This window comes from Rhinoderma darwinii, chromosome 3, assembly GCF_050947455.1.
Source record: "Rhinoderma darwinii isolate aRhiDar2 chromosome 3, aRhiDar2.hap1, whole genome shotgun sequence".
NCBI classification, from domain to species: domain Eukaryota; kingdom Metazoa; phylum Chordata; class Amphibia; order Anura; family Rhinodermatidae; genus Rhinoderma; species Rhinoderma darwinii.
In genome coordinates, this window is record NC_134689.1 from 119,911,731 (window position 1) to 119,933,224 (window position 21,494).

The window sequence follows — 21,494 nt, forward strand, 5'->3', positions numbered from 1 at the left end:
ACAGGTTCGTGTGAATATGGCCTTTAGTCTTTCAGGAATGATAACAGATGCTGACTAAGTCAAAGTAACGAGTTGTGGGGGGGGGGGGGGTTTAAATTATATTTTTTATATTTATATCGAGGTTTTCTCAATTTAGCCCTTATTCTTCTTTTCATGCTGAGCCAGATTTCATATACTATAATTCTGGCACATTAAACCTCAATTACCAGTGTTAACCTAGATGACAAATGCCAATATTTATCAAGGTTTTTTGTTTTTCTTTTGCAATAATTTATGTATGTAGCTGTGTATGTTGACACTTGAAATAACTTTTTCAATTTCACAACACTTAGGCTAATGGTGAAACGCCAACGACATACAGTTTAGTAATTGCACATACAAACATTTGAAAGGAGAAATAAAAAGAAGCCTTTTTAATTTTGTGAATCTGTAAATTACTTTGTGAAACCATAGAATTTCCCTTTATAATCATTTATATAGTTTCCGATTTGAAAGTTAATTTTAATTGGAGGATGCCCTTTGCTGTCGGTGTTTTTCTTATTGAAGTAGGTCCTGAATCTGAGAAATTCTAGTGCGATCCACTTTGCTGCAACTGTATTCTGCTGCATATTTCCGTCCACAAGCCCTTAGGGTATGTCCACACATAGTGTAAACGCTGCAGATTTTATGCAATGGATTTCATTGTGGAAAATCCACAGCATAATACGGTAGCAGCAATTCTCATACACACGCTGCGTAAAAAAACAGCCAAAAAAAACGTTCATAAATTGACCAGGGGTGCGTTTTTTTTTTATTCAGCAGCATGTCAATTTATGTTGCGGAATTGCTGCTTTTCTGTTGCGGGTTTTCCCGATTTTAATTCAATGTGGAGGTAAAACCTGCAACAACTAGCAGATGTTGCGGTTTTTGTGGCAGAAAAGCTGCGATTTTGCCGCAACGTCAGAGGTACGCATCGCCACGGCTAGGGATAAGTATAACATAGTTTGGTGCGGTTCTTCAGCCAGAATCCCCTGCCGCCTCCAGGGCGGATACACTTTTACAGGGGCCAATGATCAGGCAAACGTTCGTTCATATGAGTGCTCATTTACAATCATTGCCCTGTGTAAACTGGGAAACAATCAGTCGATGAACGGGGAGATGCACGTTCATCGGCAGCACATCTTCCTGTGTAAAGAGGGGGGTGTGTTTCCAACATAATGCAAATACATGGGGACGAGCGTTTGTATTAACTATCGCTCGTCCTCATACATAACCAATCATTGCTCCTTGGTCAATGCTCGTTTTCATGGCCCATATTGGATGGTATAAAAGGAAGAGGCTAACGTAATGATAAAAAGACAAGACCATGATCCCAAGGTATGTTAAAATGTTTTTTTAAAAGAACTAACTTGTTGTGTAGGAGATCGCCCACCCCCAAATCAACTGGACATCTACCACAACACCAGTGAGACAGTCACATAAAATTAACACTCATAGGGTTTCATCTCCATTCAGAGAACATCTGCCATAGAGACACCTGGGAAATTATTAAAGGGAAACAGGGGATCTGGAGGCCTGCATCAGAAAAAAGTAGATCCGCCTCCCCCCTGCACCTTTCCAAACTACCAGGAATGTAGGTGTTAACTAGGATTACCAGATGTCTGTAAATTCTTGAATAGTCAATATAATGGGGAGGGGGGAGCATTTTACTACCTCCACTGTGTGCACCAATGCACTTGAAAAACCCCCCTTTATAAAACCTGTGTTTGCCCTGAAGGCTCCAGCAATATCAAACTATTACTAAGCTTGGCACTAGAGGGCAAGCCATATATATCTGGCAACTAACGCAAAGGTAAGCGCGTATGACATTGGTCATATTGTTAATAGATTATTATAATTTTTTTTTAATTTTCCATTTTAATATCTATTGTGATACAGCACTACGTGTCCTATTTGAAAATAAGCTAGAAAAGGTTAGGTACCTTGGGTGAGCTTTATGTATATCTGTATGTAAATGATCTAGTTAATTCTCAGCATGGGGATTTAAATAAAAAAAAAAAAATCCAGTCTAAATGAAATGTGAAGGGCGTATTTTTGACTTTGTAGTTCCCTTGTTTCTACAGCTGTTTGATCACGTTGCAGAGTGTCTCGGCCGCTTCCTTGAACAACGAAACCTCAAGCACAGAGTTTTCCCCCTTGGATTCACCTTTTCTTTCCCCTGTCAGCAGAGTCAGTTAGACCAGGTAAAACTTTATTCTGTATGAAGATATGCCCCCCTATCCACATAGGAGTTTGCCTATGCATGCAAAACTGTCGCCAGTATTGAACAGTAGGCGCTCGAATATTTATCTCGATACACGTGATCGTTAACAATCGTCTTTTCAGGTCGCATCATTAACCATTGTGTATGGGCATGTTAATAAATGATGGTCCCCGACTAATAGAAATTCTATTGGTCAGAGAAGATTGAGGACTAGTGTTAAATTGTGACTGATTCAATAGTATACGTATGATATTGCATGCACATCCAACCATTAGAATGCTTCTCTACTGTTCAATGCATCTCTATTCGAAATATTTCTGTTGATATTTTGTATTGCAAAGATACCGTATCATTCTCTCAAAGCCGCAGCCTTCAGTTTAGCTGAGCTTCTGTCTTGGTTAAAAGCTGGTCCTGTCTCTCTGACACGCAGGATCCAGTTAATAACGAGTAAATTTAAGTTCATGAACGTAGATGTGATCGATATTAGCTGGATCCTGTATGTCAGACACGCAGGACCGGCTTTCAAACAGTTAGTCCAGCTGACATGACGGAATCGACTTAGACTGAACTATACGTCTTCTATGTATACATGTTACATAGATGCTGTAAAAAATTAATAAGTAAGTTTAAGTTATTTCAAGTCACAAAACGTTGGTTTTAGTAAAAAAAAAAACGTTTTTTTTTTTTTTTGCTTCAAACATGTATATAAACTTTAAGGTCCGGCATACCAATAGCAAAAAATATTGAGATGCTAAACACCAATATTTTTTGGAGCATTGTGTGATTATCTTCTGAAATCATGTTCACTATAATAAAGCATCTGTCCGCTGCATAATTTACTTTAATGACGTAACTTAGACATGTCAGGAGAGCAGACCTTTTTGTTTGTTTCAGTAAATAATTGTATCCCCCATGAAGTAACAAATCTGAATCGTATTTTCTTAGAACTATGCATTGTGCCGTTCCTCTATTATTACTCATAGAAATTTATGAATAAATTGGCAACTGGGTCTTACTATTCCGTTTGTCGAAGAGGTGTATCCCTACAGTCTCACTCTGTAATGATTGGACAGTGTCACTGTGTAGGGACGCACCACCAACTGTTAACACCCAGTTGCCAATCTATTCAAAAATTTGTAGGAGGAATAATGGAGGAAAGGCACAATATAGTTTTAAGAATAGAGATGGAGGCCCCAGAATTATTTTGTGGGGGGATACAATTATTTACTAAAACATAAATGTCAAAAGAGGTGACCGATTGTCTTGAAGCATATTTGGTAACCATACTTGTATGGCAAAAACAGAAGTGAGTGCAAAACACGAGGTACAAATCTTTCCTTTAGAGTTGTTCTCTGTTATGTTGCACTCCTTAATTTTCCTGAGTCAGTATTTGTAAGCCTGAACATTTCCAGAATTAGTGTTAATCGGCATAAAATTTTTTGGGGAACTTAAATATGTTTTGCATAAAAAACTAACTAATATTGGGTTCATCTGGAGTAACCCTGTAGTTTATTACATTTTATACAGAGTGTTCTCATTTCCTGGACCAAGGGATTTTGCTGTTCTGGTGTGGAAGGGCAAGATGTGGTTCAGCTGTTAAAAGATGCCGTTCACAGGAGGGGGGTAAGTGTAATAAAGTATTTTTTTTTCTAATAGTATCGGTACTGGTTCTAGAATAGTACATTAATGATGCATTTATTCTTACAGGAATATAAAGTTGATGTTATTGCCATTGTCAATGACACAGTTGGGACAATGATGAGTTGTGGCTACAAAGATCATAGCTGTGAGGTCGGCTTTATTGTTGGTAAGTTCCTTTGGGAATATTTTGAGTCTTTTTCATGCATTAGATCTATAGCTCACAATTGAATGCTTTTTCTCAGGTACTGGTACTAATGTTTGCTACATGGAGGAGATGGGCAATGTGGAATCTGTAGAAGAAGATGAAGGTACTATGTGCATTAATGTGGAATGGGGTGCACTTGGAGATGATGGAGGGCTAAGAGACATTGAAACGGAGTATGACCAGCAAATCGACCAGATGTCCCATGCACCTGGAAAGCAAAGGTTGGCCAAACCTTTAACTAGTTTCTCATTGTATTTTCAATAGAAATCATTTGTAGCTGGCAGACGGCTTTTCAACAAACAAATGTAGCAGTCTCCTTGTATTTGCTGATGACAAGAACCAGTTTGTTCTAGATCTACAAGCATTTTTAAGTTCCTAATGGCCAAGGTTGGACTGCCCCAACAGAGTACCAGAGGATCCTCTGGTGGGTGCAGACACTGATACAAAAATGTGACTAATACAACTTGCATCAAATACTAGTCACCATAAAATTTACAAATAAATTACAGTATTCACTTTTTACTAATAGGTTGTTTACCCAACACAAAAGCTATACTCCCACTAACTGAGTGTTCAGTACATTTAAAAAAATAAAAATATTCCAGAACACACGTGTCTCTTTATCGCATAAAAAAAGGAAAACGTGCTCAATAAAATATTATTTGTGCCCTCCTTGATGTGCTTGTGACTTGCCCTTCTCTAACTATTCAACCTTTATTGGGAGGATGGCAGGTAATGGGCTGGGGAGAGATGAGGAGCCATGCCATGCCATTATTGATGATTTGCATATTGGTCATATAGCTGGGAGCTCCGCTTATTAATCGCGGTAGTGACATTACATGCTGTAGAAGGAGGCGGCAGCCGCAGCGATGTAACAACATGTAGTGGCTTTGCTTCCTCCTGGTATCAGCCAGTACCGTCCCATGCATTACAGAAATATTTGTCGGCTGTCTGCTAGACCTCCTCAAATTTTCTTGTCTAGTAGACCATGTGGGTCGCGACCCACGGGTTGGGGCCCCTTGTTCTAGACTAAAAATATAAATTGAACAGGAGTGAGCATTGAGCTCCACTCCCGTCAAGGTCTGAGAATTAATTGAGCACAATTTAGCTCTTAATTATCCAGCCTATTATTGGATATCAAACAATAGGAGGCATTCTACTAAATAGGATGTTTTTTTTATTTTTTATTATTAAATATACAAAGCAGTTATATTTTAGACTTAACACTCGGTTAGTGGGAGTATAGTTATTAGGTAGAATTAACCTATTAGTAAAACGCTAATACATCTTACAAAAATTGGAGGTGGCTTTGAAGCCAATCTCTTGCCGCTAGGGTCTATTTCTCTTGAGTTGATCAAAATTAACCTATTAGATTACAATGCAATTAAAAGTATACATGTAGAGTGGAGTCCTAGAATAATATCCTTTGCTGGACCTAAGAAGCCCCCACCCGACCATTCTAATTGCTGACTCGTGTTAGAAGAAGATAGATGTTATGTGTTGCCCAATAGGTAGTCATATGTAAAATGTGAGGGATTGTTGTATTCATATAAAGGCATTCTAACCTTAAAAAGAATCTGGATATTTCAGTGGTGCCTGTTTTTAGAAACCTAGTAGGTTCAACCAAATAAATGGCTTCTATACAGTGCAAACGGCGAGGGGCTTAGAAAATGACACAACCTGAATCTTCAAATATGGAGAATAATATGCAAGAGTCTTTGAACATCTAAGAGCTAATTATACTCCTAGCTCATATTTTCTACCTTTCCTATACGATGTTGATCTCCAATTAAATGAAGCAAAGGGATCTAAGTGGTGTAGAACTTTGCTGTCTGCAGACATTACTAATACGGAACATCTCTGTGTTCACCTCAAAAGAAAATGTAATTATGCAAGTGGTCAGCCAGAGAAACAAAGAATTGGACAGAGCCGTCCCTTTAATGAATTAAAGCAAGGTTTCCCATCTCCTCGAAGGAATGCTTTTAGCAAGAATGTGAAAGAAAAAGACCTCATTCTTCAAAAATTATCCTTTCTAATAACTCATTTTAACTCTGCAAAGGCATGTGAAGAACTAAGGCGTGTAGGGAGCTAATTTAGTGAAACATTGCAAGATTATAATAGTCATTTATTACAAGCTGAGCTATGGTCTGGTTTCAATTTTTAGAAATATAATTTTCTCTAATGGCCTTCATTCAGCGGTCCAGTGAAAGCCGGCTGCTAATTGAAAATAGAAATGGTTACCCACTTATTGTGTTACGGTCTGGTTCCTACGATGCCCAGAGAGAACCAAGCGGGCAGCACAATTCCCCTATAGCACCCCTCTGTCCCACGTGCTCTGTTATGGTCCCCAGGACTTGAGTGCCTCTTATTTCTACAGTGGTATATTCTCTGGATAACTTCAGAGGAAGCCGAACCGTGCAATAGAGAGGTTGGAGATACGGTTGCTACGGGTAATGGCGTAAAAGTATTTGCGATGATTATCTTGGTAGGTGTCAGTCAAGCAGTTCAGGACTCCGTAACAGTGATGCAGCAGAGCTGTGTGCAAGGTCCAGAAGCAATTGTGCGGAAATCCTGAGTTTAGTAACTGTGATGGAGCAGAGTTTGCGTTACAGGGGACTATTTAAGAGAAGTCAGCTAAAAACTGACCACACCATAATGTTCAAGATCAGCATATAAAGCAAAACCTGGTTGGGGAACAAACGCTTACAGTATTAACGTCTGAGACCTGCATGCAGAGTATTTAAATAGTGCACCAAGCCCACTGACTGGTTGGGTGGTTATGCCCAACATTCCTGCCAGACTGGCCAAAAGACTTGTTGTTGCGGCGGCGGGCGGGGTGAGATGGTGCTGGACCGCAGAAAGGGTAGTGCTTTACAGTGTGTTGCTAGTTTTATTATTTATTTTTTATTTTTATTAAAGGTTTTGCGTAAAAGCTTAATCGTTGTATAACAAATGTTTATGCAGCTCTCTAATGGATGTTGCGTTTCAATTCTGCAGTATCTCCAGATGTTTTAGCTGAAAACGTGTCCTGGTCATACAGCGGCATGGCTTGTGACAATGTATCGGTGCTCTCTTGTAACGAATCTTGGCAGTTGTGTGAGGAGGGCATATCATCGGGACTGGTTTTCAGCCATTGAATGTTACATTTTTTTTAAAATCTGATTTTTCTTATTCACTGACAGAACACCGATAATGAAACATTACTTAAGTTTTTTCACATAATACCGGACGATAACTTTAACAACATTCCAAAAGGTTCAATATATATATATATACTTACCCTTCTTTACTATTGTTCTACTGCAGGTTTGATAAGATGACTAGTGGAATGTACATGGGAGAAATTGTGCGTCAAATACTTATTAAATTGACCAATAAAAATCTATTGTTTGGTAGCATCACAACATCTCAACTACTTGCCCAAGGAGCAATACAAACCAAAGATGTGTCAGAAATCGAAGAGTAAGTGTTTCAACATACTTTTCATTAGGTTACAATCGCTAATTTATGACTCTGTTTCCACCCCAAATGTATCAGTAAGTTGTCATTCTAGATACATTCATGATGTTTTATAGGATTTGGTAATATTGTGCATTTTATATTTTGTGCAGTGACAACTCTGGTCTAGCAAAGGCTAAGACTATCATGGCGTCATTGGGATTAAATCCGACTGAACAGGACTGTGCACTGGTGAAAAGTGTGTGTAGCGCTGTGTCCGCAAGATCTGCAAAATTGTGTGCTGCTGGACTTGCTGCAGTTGCCAACCGCATTAAGAACAATCATCAAGACACAATGGGCCGCATCACAGTGGGAGTGGATGGTTCAGTTTACAAAAACAACCGAAAGTAAGATGCTAAGAAGTCTGCCTCTGGCATTCTCATTTTCAATTGAATCCCAGGACTAGGGCTTCAGTATTGGGCAGTATTCACACAGCTGTATTACAGCTTAGTATGGAATCCACATTGCTAAGAATGGCATTGGAACCCATCAGTTCAAAGCAAAATGTTTCCCTTTTTGTGCTGATGGAATCCAATCCCATTGTTGTCTTCCATCTGAATACAATCTTGTGTAAAATATTTTTAGAGCACATATTAAATATCAGAACATATTTTAGCTCTAAATGTATGTTTTTGTTTTTTGCTTAACATAAAAAGTTGACTTGCATCATCTTTCTGTCAGAAGCAAGTACAAAACATGAGTAGGTGGAAAGAAGGTAGCACACAACCGTGTTAAAATGCAGTTCCACTATAAAAAAAAAAAGGGCATAACCCTAGAAGTGCCATCTCCAGTTTGACAAGTCCTTTAAAATTAAGAGAAAATTCATCAGACCACCCCTTTTTAGAAAGGAGCTTCACGGCATCCCTGGCAAACAGCTGATTTAACCGGGGTAAGCCGCAACTGGCTAGGCAGTTTCCCTACAGTGGTCACTGCAGGGGTAATTTAGGAGTTACAAAGTATAATGCATGGACGGCTTGACTTTGCTGTAATGGGAGCTGCTTTTATATAACTGGAGCTTGGCCTAAAGTGGGAGAGCCTTCTCTGGCATCCTAATAGGCCATATGGAAAGGGTGGTCTTCGAGAGACAAACCCTTTTCAATAATTATTTCATTATAGCTTTAGATTGGATCATCTACATGGAGGGAGGGGGGAAAAAAGGTCTTAAACGTTTTTGTTTTTTTCACTCTGTCCATGATTTTTGTTTTCAGGACCATGGTTGATGAAATAACAAATTGTATTCGCTTATTGTGTTCCAGGTTTGGTGAACATCTCAATCAGACCCTGAAGGAGTTGGCTCCAAGCTGTCAAATTAAGTTTCTAGTGTCGGAGGATGGAAGTGGAAAAGGCACAGCCATAGTAACGGCTGTAGCTCAACGTCTTGCTGCCCAAAGACACACAATAGATGAAATCCTAGAACCTTTTATTATGACCCAGGCAACGTTGAAAGAGATACAAAAACGGATGCGTAAAGAAATGGATAAAGGTCTTCAGAAATGCACACAACCTGAAGCTATTGTGAAAATGCTTCCCACATTTGTGCGTGCTACACCAAATGGAACAGGTAACCGATAGCTCATATAAATCTATATGGCAAATATTGTACAATATTTATAACGGCCTAATTTTGATCCTCTGTAGAACGAGGAGAATTTTTAGCTCTTGATTTGGGAGGAACCAACTTTCGTGTTTTATATACTCATGTGGGAATAAGAAATGAGGGAGGAGTTCAAATGATAAGCAAAACTTTTGCCTTGCCCACTGAAATAATCCAAGGAACTGGAGAAGAGGTATGTGTTGCTTATTTGTGACTTGCTTCATATAGTAACTTTCCAAATTTAATAACCTAACTTGTGTTTATTAATGATTACGGAGGTTTAATTACATTATAAAAAAAAAATACTCTATTTTGGTAGTAATATTGTGATACTGAATAATTAAATATGAACAGTTAAACTTTTGAAGAACTTAAGTTCATTACTGAAATTGGAAATCTTCTCATCTTACCTGATAAATGCTATTAGTATTGGTTTATAAAAATTTGGGTTAGATGCTTGCAACCCCCTGGTTTGCAAATAAGGCAGTGGGGAATTGGCCCGAGGGTTGTAGAAAGGGCATTGATTCTTCTGTCCTGGGAGGCAAAAACTGGCTTGATATTGGCAGATAGTCCGGTTTGATCTTTGCTATGGGGTCGATTATCTTCATAGAAATCTGATTAAAGCTGATAGTCCTGTACATTTGCTGGTCTTGAATGGTTTTTTTTAAATGACATTAATGGGTTGCCATTTACTTCTCAGCTCTTCAACCACATTGTGGATTGCATCAGCGAATTTCAAAAAGAAAATAATCTTCAAGGGAAAAGACTGCCATTGGGCTTCACATTCTCCTTTCCCTGTAAGCAGTCCAGTCTAGATCAGGTAAATAGCTAAGAAATCTGATGTCAGTGTCCCTAAATCATACACACTGGGATTTTACAGATGTTTTTATTTCTCTAAATAGGGCATCCTGATTTCTTGGACAAAGGGTTTCAGTGCTTCGGGATGTGTGGGAGAAGATGTGGTCCGGCTACTCAGAGAAGCAGCAATTAGGAAACAGGTATTACCGTTTTGATGAATGCCTCCTGTCTTTTTCATGTGTTTTTTTGTTTTTTTTCTGCTCTTGTGATTAATTGTGCCCTTAATTTTGCAGAACTCTGACTTTTATGTTGTAGCACTTGTGAATGATACTGTGGGAACAATGATGTCCTGTGGGTATGATGATCCAGCCTGTGAAGTAGGTCTGATAGTAGGTAAGATGCAGCATTTTGTTTTCCTTTTTTATCCTCTTATACTATGCTACAGGTCCCCAAACCATTTCTAGTTTGTGGTCCACTTTAATTTTAATGGTCATTTGGCTCAATGCCGCCTGTATTTTCAAGTCCATTAAACATACCTAAATTTTGTAATACTATGACTTCCCTGATGCTAGTAGTGAACAATAATAATTGCAGCTACCAACTGCTGGGGAACCACATGCATGGGGTCTGAGAGAAACTGTACTGTACAATACACACAATTGTCCCAAACCAATTTCCGTGTAAAATCTACTGCAGAATAAAGTATTTAATCCAAAGTTGCTGAGTAGACTGCTGTTAACCTACAGTCAAATTTCATGTCCTGCCCGGGTATAACATGACGGTCTGTCTGTTTGTGTGTTCATTGGGTTTGTTCCAAGGGTGCCCAGTAGGCCAATCCATGCCCTCGTATTTTCTTGGTTTACGGGGAAATTGCTAGTAGCCCTATATACCCCGGCAGTTACACACTGTTTATTTAGATTTTAACTTTCTAATTACCTAACGGCTAAACTGGTGGGAAATGGAGTCATAAGACTGTGACAGAGCCTGTTGATTAACAACATTGGCAGTTTTATTACCAGTTGGCCATATACTATGGTTGGATCATAATTGAACCGCATCATGCATGAAAGCCCACTTATTAGCACGCTGAACATGATGCACTCTATCGGCTTGCTATGTGGCCTGGGTTCGGGCAGGAATCTCTGTGCTTCTGAGAGAAACCTGTCTGACCTGTTGCTGACAAACCCCGAATTTGCTGAGGAGTTTAGCATCTCAGGAGCTGCACTATTTGAGGCATTTGATCAGCTTGCAGTTGGGCAAAAGGAGTCTCTGCAGCTAGTAATGCAGCTTTCCTCCTGGCAATCAGTAATCTGGTTATTATGGGTAGCCGCTCCCCTGTACCTTTCCATCTAAGATTATCTTGTAAAGTGCACTACCTGCTACTGCCAGATAAAATCATCATTACTATAAAAGCAAATGTCTGTATTCGCTTTTATAGTATTGGATCGTGATCATTGCTGATAACCGAGAACAACAACAAGGTTGGTACCTTCACGAAAACATATCTGAACACCCGATGTACCTATGTGCCGAATTTGTGGTCAAATGGTTCAGGTGTTTGGATGCCTATAGAGGACAGACAGACATTCACATTTATAATCTAGAATAGCAGAGTTACTCGGCTTCACACTGGTCTATTTGTTTGTGTGTGTTTGGTTAAAAACTTAATTTCCTACTAATATAAAGCCGACATATGCAATAAAGTCCAAGTGCAGGGTTCCTTTTTGGAGGCATGACTGGTATGAAAGGGTTTAAATTTATGAGAATGATGAAATCCATGGGCTTGGTACTGTTAGGAGATTTCAGCAGCTTGGGCAGCAGCCATGCGTTTACCACAGGAGTCTTTAATCCAAGTGCAGGGTTCCTTTTTGGAGGCATGACTGGTATGGAAGGGTTTAAATTCACGAGTGCTCAGATTCCGTATAGGTACAGTTAATTTACAGCGAGTAACACGTCGAGTAAAGAAAAATGGCTGGGTTGTTATGGAAACCTGGTCTAAAACTGTGTGTATGTGAGTGAGGCTAAGAATGAAGGACCTGCGAGCTTCTATTCGCTAATACGGGTCATGTGATATGGAAGTGGGTTCTTGATGTGGTGCCCTATTTGCTTTTGTGAAATATGTCGAACTGTAGGTCCTAGAGAGCTGAAACCCGGTCTAAAACCTTCAGAAGTGCGTGTTTTACTTATGTACCCAATTTGGTGCCGATTGGTCCATTCGTTTGGCCGTGCGTAAAGAAGATACAACAGATATATATATATATATATCTACTGTAAAAGAATTTAAAAAAAAGTTACCCAGGGTTTTTAAGTGACTAAAGAGCACAAGGACACATGCGATCCAATGGTTTTATGATTTTCAATTGAAAGAGGTTAACCCACTCTCTTATGGTAGCTTAATGTAGCTTCTCCGTTCTTGAAAACCTGGAGGTCCCAGCATTTGGTTGTGTTGATGTGTCATAAACTGCTAAGATGGGAAAACCTCTTTAAAGGGGGGGGGGTTTCCAAGATCCCCCCCCCCCCCAAATTACTGATATTGTAGTCAACATAACCGCCATATTTTTATTTAAAAAATGTTACTTACCATCATTTTCTTTCCTGTCACACTCCATTTGATGACATGGCTTTTGGGACATTGTTTACTTCTGCTTCCTTGTACTCTCTGAGCCATGTGCATTAGGCTCCTCCTCGTAGTTTCGGTGTATTTCCTCGCTGTTGCTTGTTACCACCCGACGTCCTGCCCCATATAGAGTACAGTGTGGTCTGTGCCTGCTGTAAAAAATGCATGCCCACTCACTGTGCCGTGCCGTATACTGGTCTAAAACTATTTGCTCCTAGCCCATGCACCTCACTAGAGACTGATGGAAACCTATTTTCTGAGTTCACGTGAAGGGTGTTTTTAGGGCAGAGGAACGGGGTACTTTTGAAATTGCAGGTTAGTTAAGGAGTTAATGTGGAGAAGAGCCTCAATAGTGACCACACAAAATGTAAACTCCAAAAAAACTCTCTTAAACTGCTGTAAAAATTCCCTCCCTGCTCTTCATTCAATTTAGACCAAGCAAGAATAAGTACTGTTCTGTTCCAATGTGCTAGCTGGAACATAAATGCCGAGAGGTGGACATACGGACTGACAAGTGTTTGCTTTTCCTAAATAATTTCCTGGTTTTGAGTACTGTTAGGAAGGCGATTCTAGAATATCATTTGTTCTGTACTGCTGCAATAGTTTAACCTGCATGCCCCTTTTCTTATAGGTACAGGGACTAATGCTTGTTATATGGAGGAAATGAAAAATGTGGAGCTGCTTGATGGAGATGATGGACAAATGTGTATTAATATGGAGTGGGGAGCATTTGGAGACAACGGGTGCATGAAGGATATCACTACCACTTTTGATCAAGATGTTGACAACCGCTCAATTAATCCTGGAAAACAAAGGTTTATAAACAAATAATACTTGCAGATACAAGTCAGCAGGGCTTACTGGGGGTGGGAGAGGTCTTCACCTTTTTGACATTTATTAATACTAGGGCTAGAAAATGTCGCAAATCTGCGCTTGCTCGTAGCATACGTATGCTTCATTTTCGGACTTTAGAACAGTCCAAAATGTGCTAAATTGATTAAAACGTGTTCCTTTTAATAACTTGGAGCAATTCACTCCAACGCACTTTCTTTTTAGACTGGCATACGAAACACCAATCTTAATAAATCTGCCCCTTGGGGTATATTCACACTGTGTGTGGGCAAATCACAGTTTATTTATGGGATTTTATGGTTTTTGCAGTGACTTAATGTTCTTCTTAATTTAGCAAAAAAATAACTGTCAAGGAACATAAATACTTTTAGATTGAGTGATAAATGTTCTTAAAAGTATAATAAATGCAATAAGGCTTCTGTATTGTGTGTATAATATATATATATTGCACACACACCCACACCCATTCACCATTTATGGGAGTGGGCGCTTCAAATCTTCTATGTTGAGTTAAAAGATACACTTCTGGTTGCCTACACTCACAACTAGTTTACTGCATACAGTTAAGGCTATGTTCACATCTGTGTTGTGCAGTTCCGTTGTTCTGCTCCATCAGAGGAACAGAACAAGGGAATAATGAAACCAATGGTTCTGTTGCACAACTGACACCGCCGGTTGCCGACGGAACCCATTGACCTTAATGGCTTCCGTTGAGGTGTCTGTCATTTTACCGGACACGATAGCGCTATTGTCTCCTGTAAACCCCGCCGGATTTGTGACGAAGGCCCCGAACAGAGCCTCCAACGCAGATGTGAACAGAGCCTTTTTTTAAACTAAATCTAGTAATAAATTAGTATGCAGTAAGCTCCTATGGTCCCCCTAGTGATGGCAGTATGCACTCCGAATTTTAACACCATCTATGCAGGGGATTTGATACTTGGTATCAGAAAAACTGCGTTCCAACTACAAAAAGATGTTAAGAAATCGGCACCGTATTCTGGACCTAAAAAATATGATGTTAAAAGGCGGAGATTCACTTTAGGCTACAAATCTACCTCCAGCATCAAAGTGACCGGTTCAACATCCCTCCTTTTTCAGATATGAGAAGATGATCAGTGGAATGTACTTGGGAGAGATTGTGCGCAAGGTTCTAATGAAACTCACTCAAGAAAAAGTTTTATTTGGTGGTAAAATCTCTGACAAACTAAATACAAGAGGTCTCTTTCCTACGAAGTTCTTATCAAGCATTGAAAGGTACGCACCTTAGATTGTATGCAAACATTTGCCTTCTGAAAGGGCAGCATATTACAGCTACAGGTCTGTACTTCTATTATCCGAAAGGGCACAAAAAATATTTTGGGGATAGACTGCTGTGAATTTGTGCATAGACAGCAACCGGTCAGTCACCGCGGCGGGTGGTGCGGTTTCCTCATATATACAACGGACTCGTAGCTATAAGTTAGCTGTATTCTTTCATCACTCCTATTACCTAAACTGCAGACTTTTATTTTTATTTTTTTTCATTTTATTTGTTGGTGCAATTTTAGATAACAGGAGTACAGCCTGTAGCTCTAATATGCCTCGCTTACATAGTGCAGCATATCAAGTGGACCGGAACCGAAGTCTATGGATAAAAGCTATACAGGACACAGAAATTTGGAAAATTTAATTTTTTGCGCTAGGTTGGCAGTGATTGGCTTACATTGATGTATTTTTAATCCAGGTTTATTTAAAAATGTTTTAAATAAATGGCCCCTAAATGCATGAATTGTGGTGAATTCTGCCTGTAATTTAGAACTCAATATTTTGATTGCTCCGGAATCTACTCTGAAGTAGCGAGCGGGTGTCCATTGGAAGTTGTATGAGATGATGAATGTGCAGTAGTGACAACTGCTGGAACTAGTAAGATCAAGAGAACTGTTAGGGCCAGTTCACATGTTGCGTAAATACTGCAGAGTTTTCGCAACCGAATTCATTGCGGAAAATCTGCAGCAAATACAGTAGCAACAAAGTGGATGAGATGCAACAAATCTCATCCACACGCTGTGTAAATACTGAGCGGAAAAAACACTCAGAATTTGACCTGCGTTGCAGAGTTTTATTCCGCAGCTTGTCAATTGTATTTACGTAATTGCTTATTTGTTCCGGGATTTCCCCATTGAATTCAATGAGGAGGTAAATCCTGCAACAAATAGCAGTTTTTGCAGTTTTTTGCAGTGGGATCGCTGCGAACCCGCCGCAAAAAACGCAACTCTGGAAACAAGAAATAGATTATACTTAGGAGTCTGTGTTTCAACCTCCTTGGATGACTCTTCATCCCATGTGACCGTTGCTGCAGCCAACCACAGGCTGCAGCGGTCTCCAGGGATGAGACATCATCTCAGGGGGCCGGCCTTTCTTTTCTTTTTTGCGGCGGACATTCACAGGATACGCTACAGATTTTCTGCAACAGAAAATCTGCAGCAGAATCTCTCTAGAAACACACTGGTAAATCTGTCACAGAAATCCGCACCAAATAGTGCGTTTTTCCTGCTCATATTGCTGCGGAAACAATTTTTTCCGCATCTGTTTTTTCCTGCGGATTTAGTGTTGGGGTATGTTCACACGCAGTGTTTTCAGATGTAATTTGCCTCAAATAACGCCTGAAAAAAACTGTTCTATTACGCCTACAAACATCTGCCCATTGTTTTCAATGGGTTTTACGATGTTCTGTTCCCACGAGGTGTTGTTTTACGCGTCGCCTTTAAAAGATGGCGCATAAAAAGACGCCTGCGTCAACGAAGTGCATGTCACTACTTGGTACGTTTTTGGAGCCGTTTTTCATTGACTCTATTGAAAAACCGCTCCAATAACGTCCATAAAATAAGCCGTGAAAATCGCGAATTAATAAAAAAACTTTTGAAAATCAGGAGCTGTTTTCAGGTGAAAACAGCTCCGTAATTTCAGACTTATTTTGCTACTGCGTGTGAACATACCCTAAAACATGTGGTTATAGCAAAGTATATGTGCACGTTCGGATTTCCAGCGGTTTTTACTGCGTTTCCGCTAAGTAAATGCTGTAAAAACCGCAACGGCATAAATCTGCTGCGAAATTTCTGCTCCCCATTGAAGCCTATGGGCCAAACGCGCAGCATCTCCGCACAGAAAATGCAGCATAAATTGACATGCTGCAGTATTGAAAAACCACCGCAGAACACTTTCCGCACGACTTTTGTGCGTTTTTCCTGAAGCGTGGGCATGAGATTTTCTTATTCACCTTGCTGCTCTGTAAATGTTGTGGAATTTCCACACACCACTCCGTTGCGTTAATTCCTCAGTGTTTACGCTACGTGGGAACCCAGCAAATTTTGTTGCAGAAATTTCAGTGACTGAAAATCTGCCACTCGTTGGAATGGAACTTGTAGAAATGCCTTCACCTGCTGCAGAAACCACTCCATTCAGATGAATGTAACGGATTTTCAGTCGCAGAAATTTCTGCAACAACCTGCCACATGCAACTGCACCATCCCGGCGCCTCCTTTTGGCAGAGTTTGTATGTGTATATATGATTTATGAAAAGACTTGATGTCTGACATCCAAGCTTAATATACAGTATGCAAGCACTTACTGTAAAAGCAGAATAGGAATAAAAACTCTAACATTAAAGGGGTTTCCCGAGTTATTTAAAAAATTGACCAATGTAGAAGAAATGCAAAAAAAGTCACTGCTCAACTCACGGATCCCCGTCGATCCAGCGCCGCAGCTCCGCTACTTCCCGCCGCTGTGTTTTGCCATAGCTGCAGCAATGATGTGCCTGTATACCCACGTGATCGCTGCAGCTAATCACTGGTCTCAGTGGTTAAATGGCACAGGAGCGTTGCGGCCAGTGCTTTTTTTTTTTTTTTGCATTCTTCTTACCATGGCCAATTTTTTAAATAACTTTGGAAAACCCCTTTAATATAAAATTAAATATCGTAACATTGATTCATCACCACATAAACTATATACGCTTTCATTAATGCCTGATAATACAAGCTGTGTGTTTTACTTATGTCGCCATAGATTGACGCTAAAATAAACCTCAGAAATGATATGTTAAGATGGCATGACCGAGAAATCGATTTTTATATAAATAGATTTTTCTGCAATTAGTACCTGTGGTGAACACAGACTTCTAGACATTTACGTAGGCTTCTGTTTCCTCCTCAGTGATACACTTGGCCTGCTGCAGGTTCGCTCCATTCTAGCGGAGTTGGGTCTGAAGAGCACGTGTGGTGATACGGTGCTGGTAAAGGAGGTTTGTACCACAGTGTCAAGAAGAGCAGCTCAACTATGTGCTTCTGGCATTGCTGCTGTTGTAGAGAAGATCCGAGAAAACCGGGGCCTTCAGCATCTCAAAATCACTGTAGGTGTGGATGGAACTCTGTACAAGCTGCATCCCCAGTAAGTGGGTGGGAATGTCCATTAATATTGGTAATATCTCTCAATAGAGTACAGGTTGACTTTAAAAGGAATTTTGTAATCAGAAAATAACATTAGATCATTTATTTTTTTATAGTGGTGTTTTTTTGTTTTTGTTTTTTAACGTCTGTGGATGATGTGCTGGAAGCCTAGAAAGGGCAGGATAGTAGCACTATACACGTGTCTATTCACACATTGTGGACGTTTAACCATGATTTCTCAAGTTGTGGCAAGATATAACTTTGATGTGCGACCCTAAAGCTGGCCATACACTTTAGATGTTGGCCAGACGATTGTCCGCTGACAGCCATTACTCCTGCCCCCCCCCATACACATGCAAGCTCAGCCGAGATTGCGCGTCCGTTTTATAGCAAGTAGGGAGAAAGCCCCCAGACTCCCTGGCAGTGGCTTATCTACTAATGAAAAACAAGGATGCTCTGTCTCAAACCGTTATGAGCAGCGAGCAGCACAGACTTTACACGGTCCGTGCTGTAGTTAGAAGCAAAAGCAATAATATAAGTGATACACTGAAAAATCTATTATAGTGCAGGATCGTGCGTTGTTATTGTTTTTCTAAATGTGGAGGTGCGCTTTAATAAATTTAATTCGTAATTAAAACACAAGTGATGGACTGTGCCCTTTTGCAACTTTTTAATTTTAATTTGTTATTGCCCAAGTGCATCTAAAATACATTTTGCGAATAGTTCCTTTTGTGTATTTCACTCCTGTGCCCATCTATTTACACCAAGGCTGTGGCTCCATGTAACCCAACTACAAACCAACCTCCTCCTGCAGTCATGTGGTACTCCCTACCATCTGCCCATCTTCTTGCTGACCTATGTTCCAAGGTTAACATTCATGACCCCTCATTATTTCTTTAGGGTAATTTAATCGAGTCACGTAGTCATGCATAATAAGACTCTACTATACCATCCACATCACTGGATATGGTGCTTGGTAGCACTTATAGGCTTGGTTTTATATAGTTTTAGATCTGAAAATTCTGACTAATCCATGGTTTTCTGAAATAAGTTATTTATACTGCAAACCATAGCCTGCATGTAAAATCAACATTTATATTGCTATGCTTGGAGCATGGTGGACTCTATAACTTAAATGATTTAGTGTTCCTCTGAGAACAATGAGTCAATGCTCTATCTAGATGTTACTTGTACGCTTGGAGTTCAGTTGCTAAAAGTTGCACAGAGAATTGTTTTTTGTGTTTTTGTCTTTTTTTTTTTGTCTTTGTCATTTTATAATTTACATGTTACTCGGTCCACAAATAAAAAGCGTGCTAGGAGTTAGCGGCGTTAAGGGCATGGCCAGATGTGGCGTATTTCTGCAGACACTGTCTGCATCAATGCCGCACATAATCTGCGTTGCAGATTCTGTTGCGGCTTTTCCTAAAATGTGCAGTAAATTGATGCGGATTAGCCGTTGTGTATTCAGGTGAAGAGTACATCCTGCTCTCTTTTTAAACATTCCATCTCGGTCTGGCCATAGAACTAGAAACACATAGGTTCAGCGAGAATGAAGAAATATCCTGTTTGTAAAACCAATACGCAATGCAACACACATCTGCGGATTTCATTGTGGAATTTTGAAACTCCATTGAAATCAATGGAGAAATTCTGCAACAAGTCCACAACATGTCCGCAACAGCCAGTGTATGCTGCGGACACCAAATTCCGCACCACAGCCTATGGTCCGCAGCGGAGTTTTCCGCCATGTGTGCACGAACCTAACTAAAAAGGTGTGGAAACCAATGGAGAAAATGTCCGCTGCGGATTTAAAGAGCAATTCCGCCACGTCTGGCCATGCCCTTACAGTCCACACACAGGAAAAGCTTTCTAGACCCTATTTCAGTACAAAAATGTTGCAGGCACTAGTGATGTAACAAATCAAATCTTTTAAGAGAAGTCCATTTTCAGTAAGGCCACATGCACACAGCCGTAATTACGGCCCCATTCAGTTCTATTGGGCGCGGACACCTTTCCATATAGCTATGGATGGGTGTCCAAGCTGTAGAACTGTGATGGGAATTACGGAGCATGTAAATTTTTTTCGTGTTTTACAGGCCATGCTCCCATACTTAGTACAATTGCGGGCCTTGATTACGGGCACGCCGTGTGCATGGGGCCTAAGGGCAGGATTCTTAGAACGACACACTTGCAGTTAAGGCTGGGTTCACACACCCGATTTACGAACGTAATTCGGGCGTTTTAGCCTCGAATTACGTTCCTAAAATACGGCTCCAAAGCGTCGGCAAACATCTGCCCATTCATTTGAATGGGCTTTACGATGTTCTGTGCCGACTGTCATTTTTTTTACGTAAAAAAGATGCCAGTGTCAAAGAAGTGCCTGTCACTTCTTGGGGCATAATTGGAGCTGTTTTCCATTGAAAAACAGCTCCAATTACGTCCGAAAAGAGCCTGCAACATGCCATTACGTCTGAAATTCCTGAGCGGTTTTCTCCTGAAAACAGCTCCGTAATTTCAGCCGTAACGGACGCTGCCGTGTGAACATACCCTAACAGTCTTTGTCGTCAGGAAGAGTTTTTACACTAGTTGGCGGTGATGACTTCCATTTACAAAAGGCCTGTTTAGCGGTTTCTGCATCGCTCGCCTACTTGGCAACTCGGCCCTGCACGCTTTAAATTCTGTATGTTTGGGTGGCCATCCGGTGTGGTAAATCCACACGAATTTCAGGAACAGACCCCCTTTCCATTACACTATCTCCACTCCACAACAAGAGGGGAAGAGTCCCTCTCTGTTCACCAGATCACGCCAACCCTTTTGGTGCCAACATTACCACCAATTAATACTGTTGGATGGGCCTCCACCCGCACAAAAAAGTTCATGTCACTTCTTGAGCCGTTTTTGGAGCAGTTTTTCATTGACTCTCTAGAAAAACAGCTTAAAAAATGTCGCTAAAAATGCAAGTTGTCGACCCCCCCCCCCCCCCACACCCATTTTAGACTATTTATCTCTTAACATACCTCTCATTACAGCTTTGCTGGAGTGGTTAAGAAGACTGTGAAGATCCTGGCTCCAGAGTGTGAGGTTACCTTCTGCCCTTCTGAAGATGGCTCTGGAAAAGGGGCAGCTTTAATAACTGCTGTTGCCTGCCGTGTCGCTGGTGCTGAGGCACGAGCAGCGTAACAAGGATCCAATATTAACACACCTAATTTTTGAAACTCCTCTTCTGCTAAATGATAAATGTTGTTGCCTTTTTTTTTTTAAATTATATTTATAACGAATGTTGTAACAATTCTAAAAATTAAATATTTTTGCATTGAGGCTTTTTACTGTTTTTCAATTCTAAAAAAACTCAACTCAAAAATAGACTTTATGTACATGCCTACAATATGGCTGCATGTGAATGCTATATACTTTGGATCAGAGCTGTTCATTTTGTTGGTTTTCCTGCTGTCACAAGGTTTAATCTGATCCAGGTTTTAACGCGAAGGCCCAATGTACACGAACGTGCGTTTGCGGCCGCAAATCCCCTGAAAATCCATGGGAGAATTGCGGCCCCATTCACTCATTCCTATGGGGCCATGCACACGACCGTAGTTTCCAAGGTACGTGCATGGCCCCAGGAGCCT

General features: G+C 40.3%; 1 protein-coding gene across 2 annotated transcripts in view; it reads left to right on the top strand.

The window, feature by feature from the left end:
- Nucleotides 1-21,185, top strand: part of HK3 (hexokinase 3) — a 117,024-nt gene extending 95,839 nt beyond the window's left edge. For both annotated transcript variants that reach the window (XM_075860048.1, XM_075860049.1), the window contains exons 4-18: nt 2,103-2,222; nt 3,770-3,865; nt 3,950-4,049; nt 4,126-4,309; nt 7,395-7,550; nt 7,700-7,933; nt 8,843-9,147; nt 9,225-9,373; nt 9,881-10,000; nt 10,083-10,178; nt 10,272-10,371; nt 13,227-13,410; nt 14,546-14,701; nt 17,636-17,869; nt 20,898-21,185. In XM_075860048.1, coding sequence (XP_075716163.1) covers nt 2,103-2,222; nt 3,770-3,865; nt 3,950-4,049; nt 4,126-4,309; nt 7,395-7,550; nt 7,700-7,933; nt 8,843-9,147; nt 9,225-9,373; nt 9,881-10,000; nt 10,083-10,178; nt 10,272-10,371; nt 13,227-13,410; nt 14,546-14,701; nt 17,636-17,869; nt 20,898-21,048 — 2,385 coding nt within the window. In that variant the 3' untranslated portion in view covers nt 21,049-21,185. The remainder of the gene's footprint in view (nt 1-2,102; nt 2,223-3,769; nt 3,866-3,949; nt 4,050-4,125; nt 4,310-7,394; nt 7,551-7,699; nt 7,934-8,842; nt 9,148-9,224; nt 9,374-9,880; nt 10,001-10,082; nt 10,179-10,271; nt 10,372-13,226; nt 13,411-14,545; nt 14,702-17,635; nt 17,870-20,897) is intronic.
- The last annotated feature ends 309 nt before the right edge of the window (nt 21,186-21,494 follow it).